General features: G+C 49.2%; 1 protein-coding gene and 1 long non-coding RNA gene across 2 annotated transcripts in view; one reads left to right on the forward strand and one right to left on the reverse strand.

Moving 5' to 3' along the window:
* Nucleotides 1-3,218, forward strand: part of LOC115291501 — a 4,645-nt gene extending 1,427 nt beyond the window's left edge. The window contains exons 2-4 of the long non-coding RNA XR_003908491.1: nt 1,274-1,378; nt 1,529-1,633; nt 2,700-3,218. This is a non-coding gene — a long non-coding RNA (uncharacterized LOC115291501). The remainder of the gene's footprint in view (nt 1-1,273; nt 1,379-1,528; nt 1,634-2,699) is intronic.
* Nucleotides 1-16,297, reverse strand: part of SIM2 (SIM bHLH transcription factor 2) — a 46,232-nt gene that overhangs the window by 25,301 nt on the left and 4,634 nt on the right. Inside the window, exons 2-4 of the mRNA XM_029938983.1 lie at nt 11,854-11,936; nt 8,713-8,802; nt 1,281-1,389 (exon numbers count right to left, since the gene is read on the reverse strand). Coding sequence (XP_029794843.1) covers nt 1,281-1,389; nt 8,713-8,802; nt 11,854-11,936 — 282 coding nt within the window. The remainder of the gene's footprint in view (nt 1-1,280; nt 1,390-8,712; nt 8,803-11,853; nt 11,937-16,297) is intronic.

The following is a 16,297-nucleotide window of genomic DNA, read 5'->3' on the forward strand; positions in this document are numbered from 1 at the left end:
AAAAAAAACCTGACTGGGCACTTCCAGAGTCTCTCTTTCTAGCTTAGAACAGCCCTTCCCAGGAGGGAGCAGTAAGAGTGGAACTCGCGTTTTTCTCTGGCTGGAAACCCCATTCTGCCCCCTGCTTGATGTTTCTCCTTTTGCATTTTGATCTACTGGGGAAGTCTGGCCGGGTTGGAACACTGTAGTCCAGAGCAGACAAGAGACCCACTGATCGACAGGCTGGCTGGTCTCACTGGACCGTCAGACGGAATTAGACGGCCAGGGCCCCAGAAGTCCTTCCGTGCCTTCCTAGCAGGCACTGCGACTGTGACCTAGGGAGCCCTTTGTGTGATGATGTGCTGAGCAGTCAAACCACACCATCTCCTATGACGCTTATGACAGCAGGGACCCAGGCCACATGTGGTAAATGACGGGCCTGTCCCCACACGGAGACAGGCCAGGGATGTGCACCTGCCTCCATCTAGACAAGGACTTCTTCACTGCCTCGTGCTGTGGTGTCCCTGCCCAGAGTAACGTGTTCAAGTGCAGAAGATAAAACAGATGAGACCACAGATAGAAGCGGCTGTACTGACAACAGTTACCAAAATATGGAAACAAGCGGTGACATGATCATAGACGGGGTGCTTTATTAATCCATTAGATAACAAGAGCCCAGGAGCAGGCTCATAACTCTTGAAATCTTGAAGGAGCAATGAGCCGAGTGGCATGTTTAAGTACCTGCAAGAACGGTAAAGCGACATGAACACGTGTGATTCTCGTCGGCAAAGCCAGGCCCTGGTGAGAGGAGTCTACGATCTACACGCAAAGGGAAAGCTGAGTCCAACCAGACAGAATAATGATGTAGTTCTTCCCATGAGTCTCACAGACCCCCTGAGTGCCACCCAGGGGCCCTCTGGTGAGGTTGCCCAGGTCTAGACCCGTATCCCTAGAACTCTAAACCCAGAGCACATTAGGGGCGAAGGCTCTGACCGCTTTTCTCTACCTCCCACAGCACCCATCATGGTCTCTGGTGTTGCTTGATCCATGGTGTTGCTTCAAAGGACAGAGGCATAAACGCAAATGCCCCTGTACTGTGTTTGCTGGAGAGGCCCCACTGGGCTTCCCTCCTCCCACCTCAGCAACACAGGAAGCAAAACCCTCGAGTCACATTGAGAGAGCGAGCGAGAGCGAGAGAGAGAGAGAGAGAGAGAGAGAGAGAGAGAGAGAAAGAGAGAGAGAGAGAGAGAGAGCACTTCATCTGGTTTTCATTCTGATCTCTTTTCATCTGGAGGAAATACCTTGGAGCAGGTGACGGTGGAGGGGCTGGTGGGCTGCGAGCACAGCTGTCATCTCGTCGTGGTCGGAAGGATGGATGTACTCGTAGATACTGTTGCCCGTGAGCTCCACCTGCCACAGAGAAAAGGGAGGGGTCAGACGTGCCCTCCGGGTTGCCTGGGTGGAGGGAGGGGGAGGTGCACCGTCCGCAGGCGCTCCTAGGGACAGGGCTCCGCCCTCTGCTTGCAACCTACCCCTTGTCCCTGTGCAGAAACATGTGGCTGTTACCAAGCAGTGCTCTGAACCGCCTCCCAGGTTCAGAGACAGTCACAAGCAGGAGGAACTGGGAAGTGAAGGATGAAAAGGTGTCACAGAGGTGGGTGACCCCCATGGCCCAGGCAGTGTCCTTTATACAGGAGACAGCTTAAAACAGACTGGAGCCAGGGCCTTTGCCTCCTCCCCACTCCCGTGCTGCCTGGGGACTGTCCAGCCGGGACACCAGCTGCTAAGTCCAGACTACCGTCCCTGCAAGAGCCACGTCCGCCCTCTCAGCAGCCGAGCAAGTGGGAGCCAAAGGGGCTCCAGTGCACTTGAGGGGAGGATCACACTCCAACAAGGGCCCTTTCTCCATCAGCTCTGAGCTGTGCCCCTCAGGCACTGCCGGGTCTCCTTCACGTGGCTGGAAATATGTCCCGGGCCTTCCGAGTCTGGGATGGCTGTGTTGGCTGACGGCTCCCGCCCGTGGGCATGGGGGCGGGTGGCTGTGGGACCTCCGAGAAGGTTTGGGCCGGCTCCAGATGGCCCTGTGACAGGCTGGTTATTTCCTGGGGGCGCGACCCCAGCACTTGGGCACCACCTACTTCCAGGCACACCCTGCAGAGGACCCCACGGCAGGCCTAGAAGCCGCATGAAAGTTGGCCAGGACCCGGCCGTGTGGGGATGGGGGTCTCTAGGAAAACAGCATCACTATGACTTGTCCACAGAGGTCCCTGCGGTTCGAGGCCTCCACCTGAGAACTTCTGTATTGTTCTCCCAAACATAAGTGCCATGATAGGGGATGTTAAGAGTCTCAAGACCTGACCCCCTCACCCCATCCTAAGATGGGCATTGGCACAGAATGTTCCAGAAACTCTGACTATCAGAACGGCCTTCTGAGCAGTGCTGGGTGGATCCTATGTTAGAGATACACCCAAGCCAACGAGGGCCGTGTCAGTGCAGCCGGGATGAGTCAGGGGCCTGGGGCCTGGACGGAGGGCTCTTCCCTTAAGCCCAGGCTGGAAGAATCTGAAAGCACAGGAGAAAACGCCCTCGGGGGGCAGGGCCCTTGGGCAGCTCTGATGGACTCTCTTAGCTCTGCCCTATGGGAGGAGGAGGACAGGCTAAAAGAGCAAAAGCAGGCCTGTGAGTGCTTTGACCCTAACCACCCCCTTGTTATTTTTAAGTGTGTTGCGAACCACATGTCCTGTCGGGAGGCTCACTGCTCCGGAGCAGAGCGGAGACGACACGTTCTCCCGGAGAGGGGGCAGCTCGGACGGTGCCACCTCACGCAGCAGGACAGAGGCGGCCAGGCACTTTAATGGACAAGTTCTCCTGGGACCCACGGTCTCAAATTAGCCTCGAGGCCATCAGCTCCTGGACCACACGGCGGTGAAGAGGCGAAGTAATTCACCCCGTTCCCCTGGGCCAGTTCTGCCAATTCCTCAAGACGCAGGAGTTGCCATTTTATGCAGAACAAATCCTGTTTCTGGCCCGCTAAGGAGCCGTGTCTCAGACGGCTTGCGCAGCTCTGTTTTCTGCATTATTCCTGGAATGTTTCTTCCCAGTATTATGTCCAGTCTCCGTTACCCAGAGCCACCCTGCTGGACACTCACCTCCCAAACCCGGCACTTGGCTAATGACCCAAAAGGGGGTGTGCCTACGACAAACGTTATTACGTAATTTTACTAGAAACAGTAAGGAATCAAAGCAAAACAGTCTTCTTTCAAGTCATTTCTGTTCATCCTTAAAAAAAATTTCGATAAGCCAGCAAACGTTAAGTTTGGGACAGGACCATCTCTTCTTCCCTGGGGACAGCAGTGGGGGTTTCTTGTAAAGCTCTCTCAGGTGGGGACGGACAGAGGCTAACAAGTAAGGGAGCTGTTTACATATCAATCCACAATTTCCATGGCTTATTTTTAATGTTTTTAAAATTTATTTTTGAGAGAGAGACAGAGTGAGCAGGGAAGGGTCAGAGAGAGAGGGAGACACAGAATCTGAAGACAGGCTCCAGGCTCTGAGCTGTCAGCACAGAGCCCGACGCGGGGCTTGAACCCACGAACCTTGAGATCATGACCTGAGCCGAAGCCGGATGCTTCACCGACTGAGCCACCCAGGCGCCCCTCAAGGGCTCATTTTTAAAATGAAAAAAAAAAAGAAGAAGATAGAATTTTTTGTGTTGGTCCATCATTTTTCCCTTGTGCATGTTTTTAGGGGAAATAAAAAGGAACATTCTGATAACGGGTTTTTTATTTTATTTTTTAAATTTAATTGTTTATTGGGGCGCCTGGGTGGCTCAGTCTGTTAAGCATACAGCTTAAGCTCAGGTCATGATCTCAAGGTTCGTGGGTTCAAGCCCCACGTCAGGCTCTGTGTGACAGCTAGCTCAGAGCCTGGAGCCTACCTTCGGATCCTGTGACTCCTTCTCTCTCTGACCCTCCCCTGCTCGTGCTGCCTCTCTCTGTCTCTCAAAAATAAATAAAAATATTAAAAAAAAACCTTTTTTAAATTTAATTATTAATTTTGAGTAATATCTACACTCAGTGTGGGGCTCAAACTCACAACCCCAAGATCAAGAGTCACGTGCTCTTCTGACTGAGCCAGCCAGGTGTCCCAATAACTACTGTCTTTTGAGAGAAACATATTTATAAGCCTGGAGAAAGATTTGCATCTGTGCTTATAGGGATTTGATTCACCTTTTAATCCTAAAGTAGCTTCATCTGTTTTCCAAGACCCCATTCTCGCCACTTGCGTTTGGAGGATGAGAACAGAGAAGGGCCGTCAATGAAGAGGTTTGACCTGCTGAATACTTGGATCAATGATAAACTCTAAGGCTGTCCAGGAAGTAAAATGGTCTTCAAATAACGGAAATGTTTTTAGAGAACAAATTTTGGAATGATAACACAGTGCTGACCTTGACTCAAAATTACCGTTGACAAGGTGTTTCCTGTATTTACATATCTACTCGTGCTTTTGAATGGTTGGAAGAAATGTGGCTACCTCACAAAAAAAAATTATAGTTGTCGCTATAAAACTCCCCAGGTCTCATGCATCAACCTTATTGAAACAGACCCTCAATGTGATGCTTTAGTATTTGTAAAACCCCGCTAACTACAAAATGAATTGCTTTCCTACTAAGAGCGTTTTTATGTTTTGCTGAATACCTTTCCTTCCTGCCAAGAAACCTACATATGATAAATACAGCCCTAAATGGATAGAGGCTGGGTCAGAAGGGGAAAGTCACCCGGTGCTCTGGAAACGCACATTACTCTGCTTTGGGTGTTTTGCTGACTATGGTAAATTAAGCATTTTAAAATAAGATGGTTTGGGTTTCAGGGTTCAAGTTATGTCAACAAACATAAAACCCGGTCCTTTCTCTTTATTTCAAAAGTGAAAGGATTAGGTCTTATGGCCCCAAACAATGCGGTGGTTATTTTTACGGTTGGGGTTCCGGCCACAATCTCAAATATTACATTTTCCTTTATGTCTCATAAACGGCCATTTCACACATATCTATAGTTGCTTGAAAATTTACATCAGTTACCTAGACGTTATATAATACATGCAACTTTGGTGAGGAAATTTAAGCCACACGGATACTTAAAAGTGTCTGAGGAAATCCACAACAGGTTAGACAGGGCTTTTTTTCCTTCTTCAAATATAAATAAGTTAATTACACCAACTAAAACACTATGGAACTAATCATCTAATAAACCTATGTGGATAAAGAAGCCTTCCCCGACTCTCCCCTTCCAAGTCGATATAAACGTGATTATATGAATGACTGTGTATCATTTGCATGCGCATATGTACAGAATGGAATTTTCGAGCCCGAAGCCCGACTCTGTTTCCCAATACTTGGGCCGTGGGCTGAGGAGACTTATTTGCAATTTGTGGTCATCGCTGTTACTTTCTGGTAAGAAAGTCTGACAGCAAGGATCCCCGTGTCTCTTACTTTAGAAGCAAAAATTAAAAACTCGGCCAAATTTCCTACTCCAACATTCGTTTTAAAAAAGTTCAATAAAAGGCTTTGAATTAGGATGGGCTTATCACACGTAAAGAATCGTTTTTATACCCTCAAAAATGGATAATCCAGGTACATTACTTAGGTAATGTAGATTTGAGGGGAGAAAACCAACACACAACCACCACTTTGCTGTGAATTATCACACAATTATGACCAACCTCGGAGCTCACGTTCCCTAGGAGTTGCTGACACAGAGTTTAACCCTGAATTAACGTGAAAGATGTTGTTACTTAAGGAGATAATGTCACTGGGAATAACTGAAAGTTCTTGGAGCACAGAAGGACACTATGTAAATACAAGCTATTACGACTCGTTATTCATCAGAAAATCTGTCTAACAGGTTACTCTGCCTACGGGAGAGAATTGTCTTAACTCTTTCATCTCATCTCTGATGATTAAAAAAAAAAAAACCCTTAAGCCTATTTTAATAAAGTTTTCATGTTTGACATCCCTGCCTGACTTTTTGCTCCTAATAAAAATCATCTAAAAGGTGCAAAAAAAAATTTTTTTAAGGAGAAGTTGGGTGTTTGACATACTACTCCATATTTCATTTGACTATTTAAGTAAAGAAGACAGAAAAAAATACACATCGTGATTCTGCCTGGATTTCTTTCTGCAGAGTTAATCATGAGCCGGAGGCAGATTTGCGGGAATAGTTTGTTGTTGCTTATTTAAACAGTTCAGCGTGGACACTCCCCAGACACTGGCGAGGGCTCACGTCTGCATCAAAGTGTTTTTGTAGCTGGAGACTGATGCCGAGGCAGTCCCGCCAAGAGATCGCAGGAAAAAAAAAATCAGTCGCTCTACGCAGTCCGTTTAATTTGTCTTTTTTAAAACAGACACTTCTCCCGGCCGACAACATGATGAACAAAAGGCATTGCTACAGCATTCTTGAAAAAACGATAATGTATAACTCCCTCCCCTGGCAAAATTATGGCACCAACGTTTCTCTCTGCATGGTGACCAGGGGAAATGTAATTTTAATTGTGCCTGAATTATTCTGCTTAGATTTCCTTTTGTAGAGTTCCTCGTGAGCAGGAGGTACACGGGTCACCTATCCAACACTTTGTTCATTCTTAATCGCCGTGTTCATGAACAATTAATTTCATTTCCCACATAAAAAGAGAAAAATGACAGAGATGTAGGATGCTAGACGGAGGAGCCTGCATGAACCGGGCCGTCCTGGCACATGTGTGCTCGGGGCCTTACCATGTGCGGGCACATACCGCATGACTATGCAGTCTTAATATGTGCCCACCGAAGGACACTATTTGAAGCAACTTTTGTGCTACATGCAGGGCAGTTCCAATGAAACTGTGGGGACACCTGGCTTTTGTGGAGCTCCCTCTTGTTTATGTCTCATGAAATGGGCACATTTTGATACATTTCTTACCACAACCCCGAAAGAGAGACAGAGGAGGCATTAGTACCTGCCCTATCAAGACAATGGAAACCATAGAATGATACATTTCCCTTTTTGCTTTGGCTGCTAGGGAACTCAGATCTGAATTTAGGACTTGATAACAGTGACTTTACCTATTTTATCTTTGTGCAGTCCTTTTTAAAGGGTATGCACTGTTTTGTCTTGTTTGTGACATTATGGTAAGACTAACCAAAAATTCGATAAGTTACTAGGGAAAAATCAAGTAATATACCCAAAATCATTCAGTCACGGATCAAATTAGGACTAGAAGCCACAGTGGTTACAAGGAAAGGGCCTTAAATAATTCTAAATAGATCAAGGTAGAAACTCAGAGTGTAATAACCTTAGAAAATACATAAGTAGTAAATTTCGTGTTCCCAACAGTATTTCGTGTCCCACAAGTATACGAATACCATTAGTCACATGAGTGTAAGTGCCAAGCCTTAGCAAATCTTATCTGGGAGACTTGGTTTCCTAGAGGAAGAGAGAAGGAAACACGAAACCATCTAAATAGGAGATTCTCCTTAAAGGACTTTGCATAAGAAACGGAGGCACAGAAATCATCCCCTCCTTGGGCATGGATAAAGATATGTCCGCGTTGGAAGAGAAGGTTGAAAAAAATAGCAAATTTTAAACATACGTTGGCAGAAAAAAGCAAAGGAATACACTAGATGCAGGTTTCCAAATTGGTAATTTTGTTTTTCAGTGAAAAAACTCCAGCCACGTTAATTGGCATGTTTTATTTTGGCTTAACTACAGAGGGGCTGGTATAGTAAGATTATTCATCTGCCTCCTGGGAGCCCATTTCCTGTATCTAATTAATTCTACTGTGTCTTCAGTTGTGATGGAAACAAGCGCTCAGATAATTCACAATGTAAAGAAACATTTAGTCCCTATACATATTTTAAAAATGTGACTTTTAGAACCACAATCCACGCTTATTAAATCAGAAATGTGAACGGCAGCAATCAGACTCCTTCCCTCTCCCCATTCGCAGGAGCCCAGACGGCAGCCGAATTCTCCCCCAAACCCTTGGCTTGGCGCAAATACGTAAAGCTGAGTGCACCTCTTTCCTTTACAGGATGAACCCCTTTTCAGAAGACAGTAGCAGAAAAAATCAGTAATATTTAAATGCTCTAAAGAAAACAGGACCTTGCTGAGCAAAACAGTAGTAAACTGAGTTTTATGAGTTTCTATCACAAGCATATAAAATGCTTTACTGAAACGACCAGTGAACTGGAAAAACTCAGAAAAAATTACCCTGAATTCCATGTGAACACTCATAAATCTACCCCCCCCCCAGCTTTCTCTCTCCCCAAAGCACAGTCTGCATAAAATCCACGTTCGACATCAGTTTCCCTCTTGCTTTCACGGCAACTCACAATACCGCGCACCGACCAGCAAGTGTGGACGGAAAAATCTCCCTTTGTGAAGCTCTTGGTTAGTGGCGGGGTGTTACGGTAAAAGCACGGAGTGCAGGCTGTCGAACAGAATCTCAGAACAAAGCTGACTGTTGCAAAGATATATTGGTCATTCATCCCCCCTCCCCCCCCAAAAAAAGAAAGTAAACCCTTGGAATGTAACAAGAACCCCGAGGGATAGCCTAAGAAGATGATTTTGCAATTTTGGATTCTTTCATACACAAAAGCAGACGCTTGAACAGAATCATTTTCAAGTTGGGCAAGACTGTGAAGATCTGCCCATCTTTAATTTTATATTTTGGTTGTGCATAAAATTCGGGAAGACCTACCTGGGACAAGCCTAAATGCACAGAAGCTGTTTCCGATATATACATGATTTTGCCGTCAGACGCTACCACGAAAACAAATCCGTCCAAAGTCTGTAAAAGAAAGTGCCAGGTAAGAGGTGACAGTTATACATTAGAGTTAAATCACACAATCTGTGCCGTCACTGGAGTGGAGGAAATTGTAAAATATCTTCATCAGTTCGCATTTGTTAAATGCAAAACGGAGCTCAGGGCCATAGATGGACTGCGGGTCACAGCGCTCACGGTTTAATTCCCGGGACCAGGCTCTCAATTGCTTTTAAAGCACTTTGCAAACAATCTTACGTCCACATCACAAAACTCATGCAAAACATTTGAGGGCTCCTAACATGCCCCGTTTAAATGCAGTAGCTTTATTGTTTAGGGTTATTTTAGCACTTAGCACAAATCCGGACTTCTATGGTACTTAGGGGGAAAACCTACCACTATATAGACCATTTTATGTCATAATTGGCAGTCCTTTATACCACGAGGACACATGCTTTATTTGCCACAATTTTCTAGTTACCCCTAAGTACCATTTGAATAATAAATTCCGAACACTACTACTCCCCTGAAAATAAGACACCCGGTTATTTTAACAGACTATGTCTACAGAATTAACTACTTAGAATTTGCAAGAGATCAAATAACCTTTGCAAAATTCAAGGAGAAAAAGTATCAATTTCTGAAAAATGAAAACTACCTAAATGATATTGCCTAAGTTGGCTAGCCCTCAAAAAAATAAAGTAAAATTTTAAGAGCTAATTAAGACAAATAAAAAGGTAATGATTATATTTATGTGTGGCAAGGATAAAAAGACTAAATTATTTTTGAAAAAGGAAACTGCATTTTATTTACCCATTCATATTTTAGATCCAGAACCAAAGAAAAGCAATAAAGTTGGTGAAAAATCCATGCAGCCCACAAATGCTGCCCCCATAAAAAATATTCCAAATTAATTTCTGGCTACAAATTCTATTTTTACAGCATGTAATTGAAACCAGATTACCTTTGGTTTTTCTAAATCTGCCCCCTCTTTGGAGGGGGGCCTAAAAAGAATGTAGTAGAAGTGAAACTTCAATGATATCCTTACATTCTGTTTTCTCAAATACAGTTTTACTGTACAAAGTCTTTGCCAACTATCTGATCATCTCCCTAACCTGTGCTCAGGTTGAAATCAACATCTGAAGCCTTACTTTCTCGTTTTGAACTCAGCTGCAAAATATTCTCTCAACTAAATTCCGTTTCAAAAATATAAACCATCCAGCAATTTCTAAAGTTCCAAATGTTTTGGCACATGGTGCACTCTTGCTTCGCTCCAAAATCATTAGAGATACATTTATTGAAACGGTATCTGACAGTCAGCCAGGTGAGTAAAAAAGAAAAAAGAAATCATCATAATTAAACTCTGAAAGTTGCCAGCAGTAGCTAAAAAAATAATATCTTTAACGGAAAACGTTGGATATGCCTTCTCAGCTTCAGATTGCCGAATTCGCCTGAGTGAATGTTAACTGCAAACACGCCCATCCACACAGCATTCTGGAATTAAAGAAACGCACAGCGTTGGAACCGAGGCATGTTTGCCTGCCAGGTTTTCACCGGAGTTGTTCCTGATGTTAGTGGCATTTTAACCATGTAGGAGTATCAAACAAGCAAAATTCGGCGCACGGAGCTGGAAGCGAGCAAAGGGGTAAGCGCAGGGCGCGGGAAGGACTCCAAGAGCGCCATTTCCCGACCGGGCTGCCACAACGTTTGCTTTATGCTATAAAAACTTCAGGTTTCAAATATTCTCCAGGATCTTCTCTTCCCCAGAGCATGCATCGAGGAAAGAAAAAAAAAAAAATCCCACCAGGACATCTGGGGAAAGGGGTTTTTTAAAAGATCTGCTTTTTTCGAAATGCAATGCGGTACTCTTGGCTGACTCGCTGACCCAAGGCATTGCCTACTGTCGCCAACTTTTTTTTCTTTTAAAGAAAACACAAGATAGAAGGAGGAAATGCAAAACAGCTCTTGGTGAGCATTTTTCCGATGGCAGAGACAAATGACCGTGTAGGGGTGGGGAATGAATTGGGTTGTTGATGAGGCTCTGTAAAGGGCATTTGAAAGATTCTGGGACACTAGGCGCTGCTGTCCCCCACCGAGTGCGAGCCGCTGCCTTGGAAATGGCCAGTGGCGTGCACGCTTCCCCAGCCAGAGTTGCAGACACTGCGAGCGAAATCTGAGGTCAGGAGTGGTTTAGCAACCATGGACTGAATGACTCCGAGCTGGGGGGCATTAAGAGGCTGACCACAAGCCTCGGTGACCCAGGTGACCCTGGAGGCTGCACCTGGATGTGACCCGGAGCGCTCAAGAGCTGGATGACTAGGGTTGAACCGGGCCCCAGCTTGCTGTGTGACCTCAGGCATGTTGCTTAACCTCTCTGTGCCTCAGTTTCCTCCTTTGTAAACATGGAGCTAAAAACAGAACCTACTCTAGGTGGTAGAGACCCATGATCATATGGTAAGATTTGAAACAGAATCTGGTCCGTAGTAAAATGCCAATTAAATGCCAACTGTTAATATTCAATTATAGATGCTGTCTTTTTTTTTCTTTTTAATTCATCCCCTCCAAATATACACGACTGTCGAAGGCTTTAGAACTGCCCCACTGGCTCCGAGCCTCCATTCGTTCCTTCTTTGGCTCAGACACCTGGCACAGCGTCTGGCACCGAGCAAGCAAGAGTTCTCTAAGGGAGGTAGGGCTGGAAAGAACCGTGCGCCCATGGCGTCCTTAGGCCTGGGTCTCAAGGTCTAGTGAGTACTGAGGCTGTGAGATGGATGGATCGGAGCGCAGTGGGGCTGGCCCGAGGTGACTGGACGCTCCGACTCCCCCAGTCATGGCCTGGGAGGAAGGATGCATGGGGGACCCTTGGGGAGTGCCAATTGTCTGGAGGTCTCGGAGCTGTCCCTCGCCTCAGGCGACCTCAGCATCCTAACAGAGTTCTTTGGATCCACCTGGGGCTCCCTGGGGAGAGACACCTGGAGACAGCGGTGCGGGGGCGGGGTAAGAAGGCAGTCCCACCCGGCTTGGGTCAGAGCCTAAGGCCAAGGCTGCTCTCCTCTCCCCTCCGCAAGGAGGCTTTACCTGAAGCAAGTGTGATCCCAGCTCCTTGGCGACACCGTCCAGGGGCCCGGCACGGCTTGGCTGTCCCCACGCGTCTCCTAAACCTGGACCCGGGAATAGAGCAAATGGGTAAAGGGCGGCACCGAACACCGGACCCCACCTCCCAAGCGTCCCCACTGGCCGCCTCCCCGACCCTGCAGGCTGCCATCTGTGTCCCCGCCATCGTGCCTTTTCCCTGGATTAAAGAGAAAGAAGGCCAGAGGAGACATTCCCGCCGAGGCCTTGGGTCCAAGCGCCCCAGTGCGCACTGAGCGGCCCAGGCCCGCTGCTCCCGTGGGTCGCCCACGTGCTCCCGGCTCTGAGATTGCCATTTTATTTGAAATGCCACAAAGTAATCTAATCTGCTTTGAAATCGGCCATCCTTGAAGCCAAACGGGGATATCGATTTGACCTGTAAATATTCCCCCAAGGACCTTCCGTCACTCCCTCCCTTCTGTGGGCTGTGTCGCCGGCAACTAGGCATTTTCCCAAAGGCAGAGAGGCCCAGACCGAAAAGCCCTCACCGTCCAGGAGACAGCTCTTCCAGTATAATATATATTATATATTATATATAATATGTGTGTATTAACCTCACGTAAGCCCTTGGACTCTCCAGCCTCACAGGCACCTAGGGAGCACTGTCCCTCTTCCAATCCAAGTGCTCCAGCTTGGGAAGGGTTTGGGGAGTCGGGTTCCCCCAGCGCCAGCTCCAACCGTGCCAGGGGCCTGCTGGGGGATGGGTGGAAGGCAGTGGGAGCCCTGCAGGTACTCCAGGATTTCTCGAAGATATCTGCTGCCACATAATTAGGGTGCCCCAGTTTTTAAATGCCCCCCCAGACCTCCTGCTTCTCCCCACAACCTCCTTGAAGGTCATGAGTGTTTCAGAAACCGCACCAGGGCAAAAGTTCCGTGCCCAGGGAAGTCTCCTCTCCCGGGTCTCCAGCTGCCACCCCAGAAATCCCAGACTTTCGTTTGCATATGCTGGAGAGAGTACGCAAGGGGGGTGAGGCTGTGGAGCTAAGTGGCGGTACCTGGAGTCCTGGGGCTGGCGGCCTGGCCTGCGACCCACCAGAGGTGGGGGAGGCCCGGGGACGGCTGTCTCAGCCGCTCCGGTTCTCCCCGCGGACACGGAGGCGGTTCCAGGCCCACTTTTGCGCAGTCCACACACACCCCCCACCGGCATTGACCCCTGTGGAGTGAACTGTGGGTCCCGAAGGAGAGGGGCGCCTCCCCTCGGCACAGAGCTGCAGGAGACACTGATCCCCGCCCACTGTGCCCGGGGAGTGCGGGGAGTGCGGGGAGTGCGGGGCACTCACAGCCGGAACCCTGCCTTGTCGCAGTGAACACGGGGACCATTCCTGGGACCACACAACTCCTCCAAACCGGCGGCAGCGGCGGCGAGGGGACTGCCTGGAAAGTCGCCACCTGGGCACTGGGGTCTCCCCCACATTGGGCGTGGGGGGCATCGCATCTTCTAGAGGCCTCCACCGGAAGCCTGAGGGGGCCGCCCGGCCCAGACACCTTGGGAACCAGAGCCCCACCCCCACCCCCACCCCTACCCCACCAAGGCTTTGGAGATCCTTCCCAGCAAACTCTGTTCAGCAACTAAAAAAGGAATGACCTTTCATTTCCCCTCCCTTCCTGGGCTCTAGGAATTCGGGGTTTAGCCTGGTCTCCCTGTAAGAATGGCTACTTTCACCATATTCTGATCCCCGAAACAGGCGTCCAGCCCCTCAGCCTCCACCACGTGCACAGAGGTGTCCTCTTAACCCCAGGAAATCACTGTTCACCCACGCGCACTCCCAAGGACGACCACAGTGACTGCAGTACTAGGGCACCATCGACTTTCCCTAGCAGGTCCTTCCCTGCCCACCACGACCCCCAACTATAAGGGTGGCTTGGTGAGGTCATCATTCACTCCATTTAAGGAACCAAATTTTAAAAGCCCTGGGGCTTGAATGAAAAAAGAATGTAATAAAGACCCAGGAATCGTGATCTCTGAAAATGGACCCCTGTGCCCTGGAAACTGCCCTTTACCCAGCTCCTGGTTCCTTTCCCTGGGTTGCGCCTTGCTGGCCTTGCCTGGCTCAGTGAGGAATGTGAACCTGACCTCCCAGATTAGGCTTCTTTCAGTGTCTGCAGCCACGTCACCTGGGGGAAATCTGTACCTTCAGAACGGGCCAGACTCCCCGGCCCAGCCCTCCCGAAAGCCGCGCGGGAGGCTCTGGTCTGACATGCAAAAGTGCACTGGGTACACAGGACAATTATTCATGTAATTCAAAAGAGCCCCCTCTCTTATATCATTAGAATTTTTCCTATAATTTCTTGACACCTCTGCCTTGCTGCTAGAATGTGGTCTGAGTGCCCCTTCTGGACCTAGCCCGAGGTGGCCGGGCTGACGGACAGGTACCCCTCAAGCATCCTTGCCCCCATGCCCGTCTCCACCAGCTCTCGCATTAGAAGCCTCTGCGGGTGGGGCGCCTGGGTGGCTCAGTGGTTGATCTAGGGCTCTTGATTTCAGTTCAGATCATGATCTCACCGAGATGGAGCCCCTTGGGCTCTGCACTTGGTGTGCAGCCTGCTTGGGATTCTCTCACTCCCTCTCTCTCTGCCCTTTCCCCACTTGCATGTGCAGGTGCGCGCTCTCCCTCCCTCTCTCTCTCTCTCTCTCTATCTCTCAGTCTCTCACGAACCTCTGTGGGTGAGGCCTTTTCACTCGATCCATAAAAATCCATCAACACTGGGCTGAATGTAGAGACTAAATAAGGAAAGGTTTGGAACAACAGCAGCAAAAAGTAGCTTGGTGCTGTCAAGACACATATATCTTGAAAAAGTAGGCACTGGGCTTGTGGCCCTCATCTGGACCCTACCAAGGGGCTTTATCTGTTTGAGAAATGAGGGGAGAAGGGTAAGACTGAGCTAAGCTCCTACAAGGTTATCATGGTTGGCGGTCTATCTCACATGATCCTGGGAGCGCTCCCTACCCTACTGACTGTGGGGGGAGCTGCCAGATTGAGGGGGTGGGTCCCAAGCCTGGCCTGTGGTTCTCCTGTCAGGTTTGCTGTCCTACATGTGTCTGCAGGGGACTCCCTGCTACTGCGAATCCAGATGGCCAGGTAATGGAAGAGGAGGTCAGCCATTGGGTCGGAGGAAAAGGGAGCCGGGAAACCCCCCCATCTCTTTTCCCCACCTCTTGCCTCTGAGGTTTTGTGCCACCTCCACCTTGGTATTCACACTTGGCTGGCTGGCTGGCTCACTGGTGGGTTTAAAACTTACCAGGCTCTCTTGCCACTGAAGTTATCTAAATATGGCCCCTCCTCTCTGGGTACTCAGTGAGTCAGTCAACAAACAGCTATTGAGTTGTGCAACCTCAGAGAAAGGATCTGGTGTTTGGGAAGAACTCCCAGCATGGCCAGTTCCGGAAGGCAGCCCTGGGTATCTAGAATGGTGACAGAACCACTCCTCACGGGGATCTTGTGGAAGCTCGATGGGGTTAATAGGGGAATGCCTGACCTTGCACCACCCATCCACAATCCATGGAAAATTGAATCTGAGATTGAGAAGAATCCAGGACAGACTTTCCTGGAGTCCCCAGGGGACACACAGGGGTCTCACCTCTTCTGCCCGCACTCCTGCTAGTCTGGATGGTCTGATTACCAGTAAAAGCCCTGACCTCTAACCTCTATTTCTCAACTCTAAAGTGGGGGAGGGGGTTGTGGGATTAAATGAGCTAAAACCAGAGGGTGCTGACAAAGCGCTGGGTCCAGTGGAAGGCCTTGGTGCTGCTAACGCCTCGGCCCTGCCTTCCCCTGCCTTCCCATTCCTTCCCTGCCTCCAGCCCTCTCCCCCTCCCTCGGCCCCAACTGCCAGCCCCTTGAGGGAGAAAGAGGTGCATTATTGGGGAGCAGGGCCTCTTAAGAATGGTGGGCCATCAAGATCACCCTGACTGACTGCAGACTACTCCAGAGTCTAGAAGGGTGTGCGAGGTTGGGGTGGGGGGCTGAGGTGCTGCTCGGCCCCCCCACCCAGACTTTTCCCGACCTCCCAGACCTCCCAAAGCCAGGGAGCAAAGGGGCAACGCTGGTCACCCTGCGAGGCGTTTACAACCCGGCATTCCTAGCATTGCCACCCGCGGGGCCGCAGGCTCAAGGGCTCCCTCCTAGGCTACCGGGCGTCGCGCGCCGGGGCGAGGTAGTAACGGGGGAGTAGGGGCCCGGGGCTCCCGCCTCGCTCCACTTCAGGACCCAGTAAACTGTCCTGGTTCTGGGGTTCCCCCGCGCGCTTCAGCCTCCGGCCTTGGAATGATTCGTTCTCTCCGGGGTCCCCAAGAAGCCCGGCTTCGGGGCCCTTTTCCAAACCAAAGGGCGCACAGCGGGTCCAGGCACAGGGTGTGAAGGGCGCGGGTGCGTGGGGACGCCCCGAGAAG

Source organism: Suricata suricatta, chromosome 5, assembly GCF_006229205.1.
Source record: "Suricata suricatta isolate VVHF042 chromosome 5, meerkat_22Aug2017_6uvM2_HiC, whole genome shotgun sequence".
In the NCBI taxonomy this organism is placed as follows: domain Eukaryota; kingdom Metazoa; phylum Chordata; class Mammalia; order Carnivora; family Herpestidae; genus Suricata; species Suricata suricatta.